Source organism: Macrotis lagotis, chromosome 7 (assembly GCF_037893015.1).
Source record: "Macrotis lagotis isolate mMagLag1 chromosome 7, bilby.v1.9.chrom.fasta, whole genome shotgun sequence".
In the NCBI taxonomy this organism is placed as follows: Eukaryota; Metazoa; Chordata; class Mammalia; order Peramelemorphia; family Peramelidae; genus Macrotis; species Macrotis lagotis.
The window spans coordinates 99,426,239-99,445,996 of NC_133664.1; the positions used below are offsets into that span (position 1 = coordinate 99,426,239).

Consider the following 19,758-nt stretch of genomic DNA (forward strand, 5'->3'; position numbering starts at 1 on the left):
ATGATGTCCTGCCCCAAAACTCATGTTCACTGATTGTGATGAAATTATCTTAAAGTTTTTCGCCATTCTAACTGCCTTTTCTCTCAACACTCTCTACCTTGTCAATGACTTTCCTAGAATGTTGTGCCCCACAATGAAATATAATCTTCATCAATGTAGAGAAGGAATAAGATTAGATGTTCTCTACTTGAAGAAAAGAGGGAAAATGGATGAGTTTACCCTCTTTCACTTTAATGAAATTTAATTTCATTTATCTATATTAACATATGGATTTCTTATAGGCATGAGAGCAATTGTCTTTTATTTTTTAAGCAAAATAAAGCTTCTGTATGAACACCCTAAATCCCCTAACATTTAATTTCTATTTTATCATATGCAATCTGAATAAGCTAACATGTACTGCATATTCAAGAGAAGATCATAAAGTCTCTAATTACCTCATTACTATGTGTCACTTTACACTGGAAGAAATTAAATCTGTTATTTTGTATTGATTTTCTTTTTTTTTCCATGAGGATCCCGGGTATGTAACTCAACTGCACTTAAATAGGGGCAGTATATATATATATATATATATATATATATATATATATATATATATATATATATATACATATATATATATGTATATATATATATATATATATATGTATGTATATAATCTGTTTGATGAGCAATTTACAAATCAATACATGAAGCTCACATGAAATCGGGGCAAAAAGCAAGTATTTAAAAAGAACACATTACAATTATCTTTGAATAAAAGATTCTCAGCAGATTCTCAATGTACCATGGTGTTGATGTTCAAATAAAAAAGAACCTCATTGTATATTTTCTTATTTCTATTAAACCACATATTTGAAAAAGTACAAAAGAAAAATCCAAGAATATCATTCAGAGTGACAATTATTTCAAAATATATTTGGTCACTAATGAGTTTTTTTTCATATCAGTAAGTAGTTTATTTATAAAACATAAACCATGGGACTAAAAGATTTTAGTGTGCAAGATTTGCTACTGAGTGACAGGAACCTGGAGAATCTCTTAGGGAGAGCTATCTTTGCCTGTTTTCAAGGGTATGGAGATGTTCGTATGAGATAATGGATGTAAAGCACTTTGCAAACCCTAATGCTCAATACAAGTGCTAATTGTTGTCGTTGTTGCTGTTGTTAGTTTACCGTTACCAGATCTCTGTTCTACATATGGCCCCATTCCCAGAGCCTTCTACTAAACTATTAAGCTTAAGCAATGTTTAAGTAACAATAGGAGGGTATGCTAAAAACTGTTTAAAAACTGGGATGGACAGAAACAAAAAAAAAGAAAACATGCAGACATGTTTTAAGTTTAAACAGCATTATTGACAGTCTCTTAAGTCTACAAAATAAAAAAAAATAATCCAATAAATCAATTTCTTAATTGTATGATTTTCCCCCTACATTGAAAATTTATCTATGGGTTTTAGAAAATTGGATAGAGTTGTCTATTTCAATGAAAAATATTTAATCAATTCTACTAACAATTGAGATTCCACCATGAGTTAGACATTGTGCTATATATTTGAAGAATTGATATGTGAAGAAGTAAATGAGATTAGATTATAATGGTGCAACTTTCTATTTAGATCTACCTTCAGGATTGTGTTAAGTATGAAATTAGTAAGGGGACTCTATACAGTATTAATTATCTATATGGTATAGAAATTTTCTAAATATGTATGAGTGTTATCGTGGAACAAATTGATTTCTCCTTGGACTCCATTATATGCATGTAAGAAAATAAGAAGGAAGGGGAAAGCGAAGAGAAAGAAACAAACATTTAAATAATACCTAATATATGACAAGCCCAATGCTAAATTCTTTATAAATATTATCTCATTTAATCTTCAAACTCAAACCATGAGGTACGTGTTATTACTGCCCATTTTATGGTTGAGGAAACTGAAGCAAACAATGGTTATTTAATTAACATAATGTCAGAAAGCTAATAGGAATTGAATTCAGGTGTTCCCAACTCCAGACCTGTTTTTTTCAACTATTATACATAGTTGCAAACAACTACATGTGCAATCAACTAGCTGATTACATAAAAATTCAAAATTATTAAAACAGTTGAAATATAATTCACCATGTCTTTCATATAAATAGTACTGGAAAAATGTGTTGAATGAGTATTTTATGTTTAAAAAATGTGTTCAATTATATATTTGCTTTTATTTTTAATACCGTTCAACCTAAGGGATCATAGGGTTTAGTGCTGGAAGGGACTTAAAAATCATTGATTCTAAATCCTTCATTTTGTAGATAAGCAATTTGAGTCTAAGAGATATTAAATACTTTTCTCCAGTCATATAGATAGAGCTAGCAAAGCGGAGTCTTAAAACCAATTCCTCTGTGTTTAAATTCAGTGCTCACTTGGTTGCTATTGATTGGTTTGCCAAATCATTTCTATACAGTAAAACCATGGGTTCATCCCTCAGCAGGAGAGTAATGAACACCTAATCTCATTTGGACTAAGAGGATGACTTCTTAGTGCTAGTGCATTACCCTGTGCAAATTAAAAAAAAGAGAGAGAGATGGAAGGGATCGTTCTGTATATTTGGGCTAACTAGATCAAATCAAATATGGTGGGTTCAATAAAAGATCACATTTTTATATAATTTCTTAAATATCCTCGTAACAGCCCTATGAAGTAGGTAGGACATGTATCATCCTTATTTTATGGCAGAGAAAATGAAACTCAAAGGACATGTGACTTGTCCATGGCTATACTAAGCCAGTACCGAAGCCCAAATTCCCTGGCTTCAGATATTATGCCCCAATACTATACTATTTTTCCATTCAGTTGTGCATTAGAATCTTTATTTCAGTGTTATAATTATATGGATGCATTTGAAAGCACTGCATAAATTAGAATTTTCTCCATACCATTTAATGGAAATAATCCCAAGTAGTAGTATTCAATGCTTCCTATTGATTCACTAATTTTGATACAACATCCTCAGAATATTATGGAAGACTATGGTTTTAGTTTGAATCATCAAAGGAGAAAAACATGCAGCATCCCTTAGCATTTCTGCAACACCTCACATGTTAACATGGTGTGATACTGCATGTATGATATCCCTTTTCTAGACAAATCTATAATTATTTTCAGAAAAGGTAATGTTTTTCATTGTTAGAGGGTGTTCCTTCATTGAGTAGTTCCTTATACTGATTAAATTACAGGTCCAGTCCTAGCACTAACATGTATAAAAGGCAAAATGAACTAGTGGGTCAAATTGAAGTATTATAGGTGACATCAGAAAGACCATCTAGATGCCAGTTAAATAAAACCATTCACAACTGCTGGTCTCATGTTTATTCTCTAGAGATCAAGAGTCCACTTCTGTTGGGCCAACACAGAGAGACTAATGATAATAATTCTATGACCACATTAAAACATACGTTCTCTGAGGAGCACAGAGGATATTCAAAACAGTATTTCGTAAATGAAACCTACCTCAGGTTCCTTTGGAAAGCACATGTCCCCTATGCCTACCTTTTTCTCCTGTACAAAAAGCTTCAGAAAAACACTTATGCATTATTTCTAACTAAGCACTGCCTCAGCAACTTTCTACTATATAGAGCCCTGTGCTTTAATCTGTCACCCAAAAGAAGAAATGTATTTGAAATACTTTATTCTATTAGAACCCAAATATCTGAAAGTGTTTATAGAACTTCCTAAGGTAGCTAACCTAGCCCTAGGAATAATCTGGCTCAACATTTATTTAGTTCATTATGAAAATGCTACTTGCAACAAAACAAAACAAAAAACTCATAGAATCTGAATGAATACTACATTTACTTTTTAAAAATTTCTCTTATATAGCTCTTTCCTATTTCTTGGATTTCCCTCTTTTCCCTTGATCCTAATTCCTCATATGGAAAATGACTAATCTATAAGTATGTTAAACATAAATGTGTATGTACAATATTCACCTGACCACTGCTGAGGGGAAGCGGGTGGGGAAGGGAGGGTGGAAGAAAATCGTGTAACTTAAAAATATGCCTATGCATGTGGATGAAACGTTAAAAAATATTAATAACATAAAATTTGAAAAATGAAATAAAATGTCATTTAAAATACTAGTTGCTATAATCAATAACCTGTATTCACTTCAGAGTAATGAACATATGCATATTCTAGTCTTCAATGAACTTATAAAAATTATTTTACTGACTCTTCTCCCTTCTGATTTCTAAACAACTATGGTCTACCACAAAAAGATGGCTCATATTTTGCTAAGAAGGTAGCTTATATAGTCACAACTCATTGGACACATTGAAAAGAAAAACATGAATAATGATGTACTTGTTTCAACCAAACTTGAGGGAGACATCTAATGTAAAGGAATTTGAATAATTTCAAATGAGCTTGGAAATCACTGAAATTGTTATACATATTACATTCCAGATAAGTCCAGAGACAAAAATAACAGAAACCCTAAATGCTCTAAATCAATGACATGGAACCAAAGTTCATATCCTGAAATGTGATGAACTTTTCAGTTTTAGACTGGGTAAACACCTATTTTCTTAGGTGGCAAAGTTGTCATGGAGGAAGAGGTAAGTCATTGGTTAAGGAACAGATGATAAATACAGGGAGAACCATGAAAGACATTTGCTCAAATATAAGCACAGCTATGGAGATTTCAAATCTTTCTCTCTTTCTTCTCACTCGTTTTCTTGTCTCATTTTCTTTTTTCTATGTATCTCTCTCTCTCTCTCTCTCTCTCTCTCTCTCTCTCTCTCTCTGTGTCTGTCTTATCTTTCTATTTATCTGTTTTTGTCTCTGTGACACACACATACACACACACACACACACACACACACACACACACACACACACACACACACACACTCTTCTGGCAGATGGTGAAGAACAAAAAATACAGCTCTATTCCTCTATTCTCTGACCTGCAAGAGCAAGGTTATGTTTTTGTTACTCACTGTGGATTTACAGAGAGATAGGAAAATGCATCTCTTTTTCATATTCAACTTTCCCTTTCTTCCTTTCCCTTCCATTTCACACCATTTTAAAAGTAGTCAAGAAAAAGATTTTCTCCTTATCTTGACTGGGGAGGGAACAATGCTGTTTACTACAAAATCAAAGGAGAAAGAAGTTTAATCTTCTCTTACGTACTCAGAGATAACAATTTCTCAATGGGAAAATAAACCGAAAGAATCAAACTATATAGGAAAAATGTTCTTCCTCATTTTGCTCCTATCATAGTTTGAATCTCCGTTATAGTTATTTACAAGCTTTAGGAAAAAATCCCATACAAAATATAAATAATTTTTGGAAGGATAAATTGGGAATCAGTGTGAGAATATTTTCTTTGAAAAAGAAAAAAATATGATGTATTTTTAAAAGCATTCAGAGTCAAATATATTATCTCTATTACTTCAGTAAAGAAATTCTATAAAATGTTGATAAAAATGAAAATTCACAGTATAATTTATTTTGTTTAAGAGATAAAGGCCTAGAAACTAAAGATTATCTGTAACTTTAAAGAAAAAAAACAAAGGGAAAGAAGATCTTTGGCTCCTTCAGGATTGCTTCTGTGTAGTTATTTCCCCCTAGTTTCTAAATATATTTTAATAAGATAATTTTTCCATTTATAGAAAACAAACATTTGAGATGAATACAAATAAATCTGTTAAGGTGAATCTGTGGACTTCAGGTAATATGATTTATTTTTGAACAAAAACAATCTGGGTATATTTAGAGTATTTTTGTATATTCAATTACAGTGGAGGGCCTTTTACTAGATAATTTTAACTAGCCATATTCAGAACCTATTTAATTTATTAAATAGAGTAACCACTGAAATCAGAAATCCTTTTCCTAGTTAAAAGAGTAAAAGGCCACCGTTTTTCTAGGATTGCTTAAATTTAGAATAAGACAATCTCAGAAAAGAATGTACAAAACAGGTCTATATTGTTACATGAGAAATATGCTTGTTCGATAGGGTATTTTGTTGCCATATATGTCTATTTGTATGCCAATGTGTCTGTTTTCTTCATGCCCTAATTGACTGGTAACTCATTTTTTAGACAACATTGCGAAGCTCCAGTCTCTGGGATTTAATAAGAGTTTTTGGAATCTATATTGTCTATTTTGTTTAAAAAGAGTTTTTAGAATCTATAGCGTCTATTTTGTATATCAATTTGCTGTTTGGTCATTGCTTTAGACTGGCCCAAACAGTAAATTCAGTTTCCCAAAGCTACTCACTCCTGAAGAGTAGCTTACAATTTTCAAGAATCATTCTATTCTTTTCTTCAGTTGTCTTAATTTCCTATCCCATAATTATTAAAATCTGACTTAGTGGGAGAAATTTTTGTTCTTGTACTACAAAGCTTAGAATTCTATCTTCAAAAGATATTCTGTCATTCATTAAATCACTGCTAAACCATATAACATTCTATCTTTAGTAAAATTGCTCATTGAGTTGGAAAAGGTTGGTGACAAAGTTGAGGAGATGATAGTTTGATATACTAGTGTGGATTTTATAAGTGAGGTTGTAAATCTGAATTTCTGTGACACTGTAAAAAAGTGGTAGATGAAACAATGAAAGGAAATGAGATTTTTCAAAAAAAGAAGAGAATCAAAAACAGAATCTTGAAGAACACAGACATTAAACGTTGAGGAAAAGGATAAGGAGCTGTCAAAAGAGACAGAGTAGAAGTTGCTAAAGAAGTAATATAAGAAACAGGAGAATGTCATTTCTAAAATGAAGGGAAGAGAGAGTATCTAGTTAGAGGAAGCAGTCAAGAGTGTCAAATAACAGAGCAAGGTGAAGAAGAATGTGGAGCACAAGAGAGGTACTAGGTTTGGTGATTAATAGGTCATTCATGAGTTCTGACAGAGTCATTTCAATAGTTTTTGGAGGTACAAGACAAATTAGAAAGAGAAAGGATAAAAGGGTTAGGAAGGAAATGGACACTAAACAGAAAACTTTTAAAATACAATTTTATTATTTTTTTAATCTCATCCAAATTTTAGCTAATTTCTCCCCTCTTCTGTCTCCCAAAGTGACATAAACATATTACTAAATCTAGTAAAAGGTAGGAGTCCAAATATCATGCTCAGTTTCTCCCTTTCACTAATAAATAATATTTTGCCTCAGGATAACATTCTTTTTCTGATGGAATTTTCAATAACTCTTAAGCAAAAGCAATAGAAGAATGTAGACAACAATACACAAATAAAGACTATGACTTTTTCCCATAGGAAAAAAAAATGAAGTGCTGAGAAATGATCAAATGATTTTGAGTAGAATTCCCCCAAATCTACATCCTTCAGATTAATATAGCTTTTCCTTTCATGAACATTTCTTGAGGAGAGTTAAATTGTTTTATAATAAGAATATTTGCTGGGCCTTTTATTTCACTGATATACAGAGATGAAAGTTGAGGAAGCTTCTTCTATCAGTGGATTTTGAGAAGTTGCGTAGTGCAATGTAAGGCTTGTTTAAAACTAAAATGTGACAGAGTTTGAATTCAAGTCTTTCTTGCTTTGACGACAGTTGTCATTCTGCTAGGCTGAGGAGCTCTTAATTTAAAATATTTTTTATTTATCCATTTTGTTTAATTTATATAGAAATAACCTTGGAGACATAATTTAAACTATTTTCCTTTCCCTGACACCATCTCTAAAGATACATTTTGATAGGAGACACATCATACATCTCAGCTAAGCAGCTGCAGGATGCAAATAATAGAATCGAGTAGATGTATATCTTCTACTTTTGGAAACAGACTGTGACTGACTCCTCACATTTAGTGTTTTCCGCTCATATTCAGCTATATAAACCATTCTGTTTTTTTTTCAGCAAAATTTCTTTTGGAACATTTGTGATCAAAGAAAACTAATTTTTAAATCAACTCTACTTTTTATTAATCCCATTTTCTCTATGTCCAATGCCAATAGCCAGCTACTACTAATGAGTTTATTAATCCTTTTATTATTAACCCTTTATTAACCAACTCTCTACCCTTCACCCCGACAATCCATCTTTCATACCACTGCTTGATGCAAAATTAATCAAGAGTACAATTATTCAAATGCATTAAAATTACTTTAAAAAAGCAAAAGAAATAAAAAGAAATTACTTTGAAATTTAAAAATCTTTGCCAGTTTCCTATTGGCTTCCCAGTATATTTGAGACTCTTTAGTCACACATTCAAAGCTCTATACATTCTGGTACCACTCTACATTTCCAATCTTAGCTAATATTAATTTCATTCAAACTCTAGTCAAATTTGATTTACTTCTCCCCAAAACTCACAATGGTCCTTCTGTACTTTTGCTCACACTTTTCCCTATTACTAGAATGGCCTCCATTTTCTTCTTTCTTTGTTAATTTCCTTCCTACACTTTAAAGATCAATTCAAATGCCCCATCCTTCATGAAACTTTCCTTGATCCTCTAAGCAGTATTAACCTTCCCTCTCAAATTCCACAGAGTACTTGTTTTGAGCTTTCTAATATAATTATGATGCAGTGTGATGTATTTCAGCTATATATCTTTAAAAATCCCATGATTGCATTTTTTTTGAAAGCAAGAAATGTGTCATCTAAATCTTTAGTCTCCTCCATTACCTAATGAACTGTTCTGTATAGATTCATGTTTAATTGTAATATGAACTAACACTTGTGCATTTCTATGCAGGTGTTTTCTGACTTTTTATCCAGATCGAGGTATTATTTTAGGACATATTAAAGTAAATCTTGCATTTTAAGTTTTTAATGTTTCAATAATCAAACCCTTTTAATCACAGAAGAACATGTGGTAAAGAAAATGGATAATAATTGGTGTGTTCGGAATTTGGAGGAACATCTCAGTAAAGTAATATTAGTATTCAAAGAAAGGGAGCTACAGATTTGAGTAAATAGATTCTCAGTCAGTATTTTATTCTATTGTAAAATAAGTCCATAAATTCTTCATGGAAGGAGATCTTTGCTCTCTTAGAGATGTTCTGTTTAAATTGAATGTTTGGTGTACTTAACTATTGAGGAAATATCTCACCAGAATAAACTTGATTTTTTGGCAGCTCCTTGAGATACTATTAAACAGATAATAATGTCAACGTTAAGATAGTCGCTTTCCAAGCATTTGACATCTTATGCCCATTCTTCAGCTGCCCAAATAAGGAAAATGGTTAAGCCCTGTTTACCACTTACAATGTTGTTCAGTGGATAGAGTGCCAGGTGTAGAGTCAAGAAGAACTGAGTTCAAATTTAACTCAGGGACTCACTAGCTGTGTGACACTCAGCAAGTCACTTAACCCTGTTTCAATTTCCTATTTTGACTTGGAGAAGCAAATGGTAAACTATTTCAGTATCTTTGCCAAGAAAAGTCCAAACAAGAACACAGAAAGTCATATATGAATGAAACATTAACACCACAAAAGTGTCTTCTAAGGTTAAGAAGGTTAAGGTTAAGAAATTCTTTAGTAATGTACAAATCCAAATAGTATAGATCTGTACTCCAGACTAATCACTAAAAATATTTTATTTTTAAGGAGATAAATCTATATTTAAATCTAGATCTAGATCTAGCTCTATCTACATCTAGATATGAAAACTTCTGCATGGGTATCAACAACATTTGAAAGATGGGGACACTTTGACACAGAAAGTTCACATGGAAACACAGCTAATAAGTGACAAAAGCAAGGCATGAATCTTTATCTTTATCGAGAATAATTCCTGCATACTTTCTATCATTAAACATATTCTCATGGAAACAGTTCCTTCTGTTAATTCACAGAACGGGAAGGAAGGGACCTTAAAGGTCATCTAGCCTAACCTTCCATTTAAAGGAAGGAATCTCTTTAACAGCCATGCTGATGTGATCCTCCAATTTTCTTTAAATATCTTCAAATTTAAGGGGCATAATACTCATTTGTGTAATCCATACCTTTATTGAATAGTGATGAATAAGGAAAATGTATTTAAATTCATGGTACTAACTAATAAAGTAGGTAGGATACTATTCTGCATATAATCTATTATATGTCAAAATTATGGCATTGCTTATATTGTTTTCTACTTTCTTATGCATTTTAACCTTTTCCTACCAAAAATATTGTGAAATATTTAAAGGCAGGAATCATAGATTGCACTGAGTCCAATCCATTACTGGACAATTGGGATCACTAAAACCTCACCTTTAATTATGTTCTTATATTGACATATCCATTTGAATATTTAATTAATATTTCAGTACAGATTAAAGAGAATCTTCAAACTTATAGTGAAGGAAAGCCTCAAATCAAATGCTTATATAAACTCAACAACTCTAAGTAACCATATGATGAACATCTCTATCATGAATATACTAACAATTTATCCATTCACTTGTTCTGTGAAGAATATTTTACTTTTTGTTTTATGTCTTTATATATTTATTTTCCTGATATTTTTCTCTTTTCAGTACCAGTGGCTAAGAAAGTAATTATAATCATGTGCTTAAAATTTATTTTGTCATTAGTGTTATATTTTTATCCACTGAAGTTTTACTGTAATTCTGTTACTGTTCAGTTATACCTGAGTCTTTATGATCTCTGGACCATAGCATGCCAAACTCTTTCATCCTCCACTAACTCTTGAAGTCTGTCCAAGTTTATGTTCATTGTTTGGATGATTCTATTTATCCATTTCATCCTCTGCCACCCCCTTTTTTGCTTGCAATATTTTAATGTCACATAATAATATGAGAATATTCCCAGTTCCTTGGAATTTTTTCCAAGTAGAGCATAAACTCTAGTAGATTCTGCCAAGTCTGAAAAGAAAACTGAGCTGTTCATGAATTAAGTGAAAATTAAGTTTAAGATTAAGTGAAGACCAATTCACAAGGGATACTTTGCTGATCCTCATTGGTAGAAGTTTCCTTACCGGAATTTTTCTGCACTAACGAAATCACACGTGTATTACTAAATAAAAGCAAACACAACCACTCTAAAGTCTCAGGATTTACAATTCACTGTAGGATTCTTGGGACAGTTGGGTGGAGCAGTGGAAAGAGCACTGCTCCTGGATCAGGAGGACCTGATTTCAAACTTGGCCTCAGATTTATAAGATTAAGATTAAAGTTAACCTGTCCCAGGTTCAGACTAGCTGAGTTTGGAGAAGCTGATCAGTTTCCCTCCTACCCTACCACCCAAAATAGGCCCCAAGTTGACGATATTTTTTCAATTCATAGTCAATTTATGAAGCTATCTAGTAAAGTATAATGAGACTTCAATATGCAATAGTAGAAAGATCTTCAAGTTGTTAAATCACTTAAAGAAGTATCCCCTTATGTTTTGCATATTTTACATATTTCTTTTCTTTCCTTTTTTGCTTTCTTTCTAAAAAGCAAGTTATAGGTCTTAAATATTTTACTTTATGTCATAATAGATTTGTATCTCTACATATCTTCCTGGATTTCCAACAGATTCTTGAAAATTAACATATTCAAAATGGAAACAGAATGCCATTAGTTATTTTTCATTATTCTTTTGATTAAGACACTATATTTGAATTGAGTCATATGATCCCTTTCAAAAGCCTCAACTACACAAAGCAATGGAATTAGATTTACATATAATCCTATCCTCTATGGTTATGCAGTTTGGAAGGAAACTAAGTACTCATGTAGACCAATTAAATCAGGCCTGGAAAATCTATTTAAAAAGATGTTTCTGTGTTGGTCCAATGTGTCCATGGGAATATGTTTGGATGGGAATATAGGCCCAGATATGTTCATGAGTATCTAAAAGAATGAATTCAAAGGAATTTTTTTCTGGATCTATAAGAAATAAATCCACCCCCCAAAAACAAATCTGTCAATGTAGCAGTTAGGTTTCCTCTACTCTGAATATTTCATAAGACTTTAAGGCAACATAATTTGTAAGTTTTAATTACATTTAGCCATTGAAATTATATTTAAAGTCTCGATATAATATACTGTTTATATACATATAAACACACATACATATAAATGTATACATATATTTACGTATGCATTTTATGTAGATATATACAAATCTAAATGAAGAAGGCAGTCTGACATTGAAAGAAATGTCTTATAATAAAGGTGATAATAAACTGTACATTCTAATGACACTGAAAAATAAAAGATATATTGTATAATACTCACAATAAGAACAGCCATAGACTTCAATTCTCAGCCCAATTCTACCTTCCCCATTCCAGTCTAAGGGTACTATACGTACATATCGGGCAATGACAGGATGCTGCAAATCATGGCGGACCACACCATCAGAGTTTATATTTCCTGGAAAAGCCTAAAAGGAAAAAAAAGAAGAAAGCTATGAGTAAACCATTGGTATAGTCAAAGTAACACACATTATTGTATCTCCAAACTTTTAAACCCTAGTATTTATTAGCTTACATTTCTGGAAGTGCAATGTATCAGACATTTTGACAAATAGGCTGAGTGATCCAGGACATATCATTTAACATCTTAGTACCTTAGGGTTCTCTTTAGGATTGAAAATTATACAGTTTACAATTCAATCCACAAGGGATACTTGCTGATCTTCATTGGTAGAAGTTTCCTTAGTGGAATTTCTTTGCACTAATGAAATCACATGTGTATTACTAAATAAAAGCAAACACAACCACTCTAAATTCTCAGGATTTACAATTCACTGTAGGTTTCTTGGGACAGCTAGGTGGAGCAGTGGAAAGAGCAAAGGTCCTGGATGAGGACCTGATTTCAAACTTGGTCTCAGACATTTAATAATTGCCTTTAAGTATGACCTTGGGCTAGTCACTTAACCCCATTGCCTTAAATAATTTTTTTAAAAAGCGATTCTCTGATGGAACTTTCCCATTTTACTGTACTAATATGAAGTATCTGAGTTAGATAATATTTTATGCAAGTCTCTCATGAAACTTTCCCAACTTCAAATACTTGCTTGAATACACAAAAACATAGTTGAAAAATGTTGTATTGCTGATGGTGTGCCATTATTATTATTATTATTATTATTATTATTAACTCTTATTATTATTATTATCATTCCATATTAACTACGTTGATGATTACATGCTACTTTATTCATAAAAACCTTAAGAAACAGATGATGTAGACACTCTTTCTTACTTTTTACAAATGAATATGAGAGTCAGGGAAGTTAAGTCATTTATTGAAAGAATAAGAATCAGAGCAAAATTTAAATCTAGTACTCAACTATTTAATTTCATTTAGTGGAATTCTGAATATATTCTGAAGTATGGACCACAGGATGAATTTATAATTATTTCCTTAAAATATTAAATACGTGCAAGCGAAACAAGAATTTAAGCAGGGTGGATCACTTTTCCATAGTATACTGCTTAAAAAGAACAAAAAACAAACAAACAAAAGTGAAGCAGAGGTCAGTCCTCATAAAATGAAGCACAGTACTATTTGCCTAAACAAGTGACAAGTGGATGCTACTATTCCTTGGCAAGAAGGTATTATTCTATGATAACAATTTCCAAGATAATACTTTAGTAAATAAGAAACATACACTTTCACTTCAGCTATTCTTAAAAAAACATAATGTACTTAGGCTCCATTATTTTCCCAGGCAAAATAACAAATTTCAAAAGGTAGTTTTATTCATTTTGGAGAATTAAAATTGTAACCCAGCCTTATTCTCTCTATGTGATGTTGATTTATCTATTAACAAAAGAAAGATGTTTTGAGTCCAACACACTGAAGACTTTTCCACCTAAAGATATATAGAGTTCAAACCATGACTACCTAAGATACTGTTATTGCAATTTTGACCTGCAGAGTTCAGCTTTATATATGATAGAAAGCTCAATCTTTTCTCTCACCATTCCACTTCCCCACTCTGCCAACACTTTGTTTCTTTTTCTCCTTATTAGTTATCTAATAAACTAAGTAATAGAAGTGGCAGATTTGAAGTCAAATACCATGAACTTGATACTGAATTGAAGGTTCATTAAAATTTCACTTAATCTCTGAATCAACAGTCTTCTATGGTGGTGACTTTTGACCATTATTCATCTTCACTGAAGTAGTGCTGGCAAAAGACACACATTCTGTTTTTTGAGTCACTCAGTTTTTCTTCATATCACAAAATAAGCAACATTAAGTTGAAAAGTCAAGATAGAGAATACCCTGCACATTTTCTACAGGATTTAACTTGCTATCTCTAGATAAGTAATTCTAAATCAAAGTATTCATTCTGTATAATAAGTAGCCTTAATCATACAAAATAGAAATTATATGATGAGAAATTTATATTATTTACTAATGACCCTTCCCTTTGAGGCTCCCCTTGGTTCTCTCATCAGCACCCAACACAATAACATAGGAAAGTTGATGTGTAATAAATATCTTCAGATCATTATAAACACCAAATTTTCTCTCAATTATGAAGAAATATTAAGCCAATGAACAAAATTATCTTAATGCATTTTGACATTCTCAGTTTAAACAAGTCAGCAAATCAACGGCTATATTTAAATGGATCTGCCTACTAGAATCAACACCATTTGACCAAGAACAGGACTTAATATAGATCTTTCTTCTTTGGATCTTTTTAATTTTTTTTATTAAATCATTGTTCACCTTTGTACTTAGTACATATTTGTATTCTTTTAACTTTAATTTTAATAGAGAAGATAATAATGGATAAAGAGAAAGGAATTTAATAATGAAAACAAAAAAAATCAGTTCCAGGGGCAGCTGGGTTGCACAGTGGATAGAGCACCAGCCCTGGAGTCAGGAGTACCTAAGTTCAAATAAGGTCTCAGACACTTAATAATTGCCTAGCTGTGTGGCCTTGGGCAAGCCACTTAACCCCATTTGCCTTGCAAAAACCTAAAAAAGAAACAAGTAAAAAAAATCAGTTCCACATATTAGCAATACTTTCTGTACTAGCAATGAACTGAAAACAAAATCTACTTTGGTTACCAGCTGGGAAATGAATAGCTAAATAAACTGTACTATACAAATATAATAGAATTTTAGTGCACTTTAAGAAATGAGAAAGTTGAGGCTGAGAGAGGTTGAGTCAAATGTCCACCTCATTATTAAGTGTCAGAGGCAGGATGCAAAACCAATGTCTTCTTGTCTCCCAGTCTAACACTCTTCATAGGCTGAGAGTGACTGCAGAAAGGAAGATCATCTAAATACTTACTGACATCTTTGAAGAGCTTCTAAGGCAGTACATAATATCACAGTAGCTAGGTTCTTAAAGCCTGAGCTTTCTACAGCTGCAGCCCAGAGCAATTTGCCCATACTATTCCATCTCTCCCTATCCTCTTATGGGGTAACATCTGCTAAAGTGGCTAGAAGATTATACTAGTAAATATGGTTTATTGTTAACAAATCCCTTAAGATTAAGAATTTTGCATCACAAAATGGGAAATTACGGGAGGCTCATCAATTTCTCCAATAATTAAAATACGTTTGCTTCATTCTTGAATAGAACAATATCCTTTTAAATGCAGTCTTCATTTAGATAAATGCAGTATAGTAATACATGCTTTGTGGATAATGCAAACATCCAGCCCAAATCCATCATGGTAAGACTGAAAAATCAATTTACAGACGTTTGTGAATTATGTGCTGTTACTGTTAAATCTCCTTCTCCAGCTGAGATTTGTATATGGGCTTAGAAAGACAGGTTTTCATTAAAAGGCTATTTATACAATTCACAAAGCCTCATGTTTACTAAAATTAGTACACCATAGAAGATCTAAAATTTGGTCCTAGTTTGGTGGTTATAGGACAAATGCCCTATATATATATCACAAATGAGTAGTGAAGAACTAAGAGTCTTTCTTAGGAGATGATTCCTATAATATAATATATTATCTAAAAAACTAAAATTGGAGAAACTTGAAAATCTAACTTATTAAGTGCCTGGAAATTTTCATCTATGAGCAAGAGAACCATTTCTCAGACTCATGCTACAATGATACAAGAATTTGCTATTTCCTTGGTGAGGGTGCTTCTTCTATCATCAGAGGTCTTAAACCTTTAGATGTTCCTATTGTCAGTCAACTATTATTTCTTAAGAACTTACCACATGCCAAAGAGTTAAAGGAACATCAAATGTCATTTAATTTATATCCCTAAGTTTACAGAGGAAGAAGCTGGCATCCAGAGTCCAAGTGAGTTGGCCATGATCACACAGGTAGAAAGTTATAGCTATAGATGACCTTTATCATTTGCTATAGCTGAAAATGTATTGCTCAGCCTGGCAACAATATTGTCTCAAAGTTTGGTCAAAGCAATCTTCACACAAAAGATGCATAGTTCATCAGTTGATTATTATCTGAAAATTTTTTCCCATGGTAGGACCTTGTACTCATATGCATAGTTGTCAACAAGGCTCACCCCAGGGCACAAGAGTCTTCGAATATTAGATCAAAATGGCTTCAGGAACCAAAATGAATCCTTGCAACATCTCGCAAGTATTTACCCTCCTTTCTATTATCACAGCCACAAAGGATATACTATTGTACCAGATTCTCATTGACTTCTATTGGAATGTAGACAGACTATTCCTAACAGATATTTTTGAGTCAATGGAATCCAACAAGGAATTTCCTGTGCAATTAGAAATCAAGAAACCGTGAGTCAAGGGGCAGCTAGGTGGTACAGTGGAGATAGAGCATTGGCTCTAGAGTCAGGAGTACCTAAATTCAAATCCAGCCTCAGACACCTAATAATTACCTATCTGTGTGGCCTTGGGAAAGCCATTTAACCCCATTTGCCTTTCAAAAAAGAAAAACAAAGACACTATGAGTCAAGTTAGGCTTCAGAGGATGAGCAGTTGAGTGACCCTGGGTGAATCATTTAACATTTCTTAGCTTCAGTTTCCCCATTTGCAAAATGGAGCTAATAACAACATTTACCTCACAGGGTAGTGAAGATCAAAAGATATCATTTGTGTAAAATGTTTTATAAACTTTAAATTAGTGCTATATAAACATTAGATTATTATAACTTTTACTGTTGTTACCTAAATTCCCTCTATTCCTTCCAGTAAAGTCTTTCTGTTTTGATGACTCACTTTGAGTCATCAAAATTCAAATAATGTGCAAGTAAAGTTGGACTGGGACCTGTTTGGCCAAATTAGTGAGAGGCAGATTGATTTGGGTTTAAAGGCATAGTCAAAGAGTTCCATTTGAATCTCAATGGATTTTATCTAAGCTTGTTTGTTCAGACCTATATTCAAGGTATCATAAAAGAAAAGTACAAGAGACAAAAGAGTTAACTGACCTTGATTTGTTGTTGCTGTTTTAAAAATAAAATAATTTTCTGTTCTAGCCAGAAACTCAATGGGTCTTCCCCTCCCAGATTGCTTCTTTTGTTTCTATTACAACCCAGACTTGAATGACTGAAAGAATATTGCCTTAAATAAATAAATCTAGGAAAGACCTAGTTTAATAAGACCAAGGACTCTGCATCCAGAAACATCTCTAGTCATCATGACTTGTCTTGCCACTCGACTCCCATGACTATGGAGAAAAAGACTAAGGATATGACTTTTCACAACTCTACTTCATTCAAATCCAATTCACTTGCAAGTCAAGATATCTCTGATATCACTGGTCTTCATCAAGAATGAAAGATGAAAAAATAAAGATAAATGTTCATTTTTATGAGCTGGTTGTTCCACTCTTCTGATCAAATATTTTCATGTGTTCCCTATTGTCTTACCAGTTCATAAGTAGAAATTCCACTGTCTTCCATTGAAAAATGCTCAATAACTTATACTGCTTTCTGTTTCCAGACTCATGTTACATTGAATCCCCATCCCTTATCCTGTATCTATGTTCTCTATGCTTCAACCATAGTAAAATACCTTATTTCCTTTGGAAATATCTTTGCCTGGATCATTTCTTATATATGGAATGTCCTCCAGTCTTTCTCTGACTGCCAAATTCTTACAAATTCTGAAAATGCCAAAGTGAATACTATTTTTTTTCAGGATCACTTCACTGTGCTCTCATGTTAGTAGTGGCCTTCGTCTTCAGATATCACCCAATAGTTTTTAAGATCATCTCTCTAATATTCTATGTATACTATTCTATATTATAAGACAACAAAATGATCTTGAAACAGAAATGAACTTTAAATCTGTAAGGGCTTTATATCAGTAAGTTCAAATTCTTTAAGCCCTATGACAATAGAAAAGTCATTTATCCTCTCGGGAGCTTCAGTTTCTCCATTTGTCAGCTGTGAGTGGAAGTTGAATGGTCCAGGGGAAAGTGGAATTCTGAAATCAGAGAACCAAGATTCCCATCTTGCCTCTGAAGATTACTGTCTTTGTGACCTTGGGTAGATCACTCAGTCCCCCATCCTCATCCCCGCAACCCTCCCCAATTCCTGGTCTGCAAAAAAGGAGAAGGCAAGATTAGATGGTCTCTGTGGTCTCCTCTAAATCTTGAATATCGAGATTTCTTTGTAAACTGATATATTATCATGTATGCAAAACACTTTGCCAACTTTCAAGGACTTATAAAAACATTATTTATAGAGAGCTACATGCATATTTTTCCTCTTTGTTAAGTTTTAAATTTCATTATAAAACAAATCATACATTTTCTATACTTTATATCTCCTATATCTTGGTACATAGCAGATATATGATCAAATATTCAAAATAAAACCAACCCCATCTTATATTGAGTGTATTCTTCAAATTTTCTCCCTTTAACAAGGCACACTTTGGTATAGACAAAGCCCAAAACTTTCTTGGGGGTTTCCCATGATCCAACCCATCTTTAGCAAGCTTAGGAAAATAAAGGAAAAGAAAGTTGTCCCATAGAAGATTGGCATTCAGTATACAATGGAGCACTATATCCAGGAAATAAATACCAATCATCCTGAAGTATATGGCAATTAAGTCTATACATTTTATTTCTATCTTTACATCTTCTGTATTCAGTACAGTTCTGATGAATTATAAGCTAGATTTTTTAACTGAGTGATGAAATAGTTTAGTCATTTTATGCTTCACATGCAATCAACCTTTTTTGTTTTTTTTTTGAAAGACAAAACAAGACATTCCCACAGCCATGACAGCATATATGTGCAAGCCCCAGTGCCTTGCTTAATGGTTGAAATCTTCTCTTGCCTCAAGCTGGGAATACTGACAAATAGTTATTTGTGTATCAGCTAATAGTATTCTCAGCCTAATTCCAGAGATAGTTTATATTCCACTGAAAGTAACTGTAAAAAGAGAAATTAAAACTGAATAATCTAATAAACAGAGGTAATAAAAACTGGTGGCCAACAGGATGAGTGTGCATTCTACTTTTTCTTTCAGTGAAATTACTTTTTTTAGTCAGAGATTGAAAAGCAGGAATTATAGTAGATGACTGAGGGCAGCCAAGTGGCACAGAGGGTAGAGCCCCAAACATGGAGTCAAGAGTACATGAATTCAAATCTTGCCTCAGATCTTTGATATGTACTAGCTGTGTGGCCTTGTGTAAGTCACTTAACTCCACTGTCTCACTAAGACAAAAAAAAAACTACTAGATAGCCTTCAGTTCACATAGAATGCACTTCCTAGGGTTAACCAGATATATTCTAAGGTGCTGTCATAATGAACAAATTGTTATTGGGGACAACTGTTGCATCAAATGGGGCTACCAGTCTGAAGTGTACCATCAAATCAACTTTGCAATTCATGATATGAAAATAAAAGAAAAATTAGAATGCATTTAT

At 32.7% G+C, this 19,758-nt stretch overlaps 1 protein-coding gene across 1 annotated transcript in view; it reads right to left on the bottom strand.

The window, feature by feature from the left end:
• The window catches only part of CNTNAP2 (contactin associated protein 2), a 2,968,630-nt gene that overhangs the window by 1,882,590 nt on the left and 1,066,282 nt on the right, over positions 1-19,758 (bottom strand). The window contains exon 4 of the mRNA XM_074193472.1: positions 12,187-12,334. Within this exon, the coding sequence (XP_074049573.1) occupies positions 12,187-12,334 (148 nt within the window). The remainder of the gene's footprint in view (positions 1-12,186; positions 12,335-19,758) is intronic.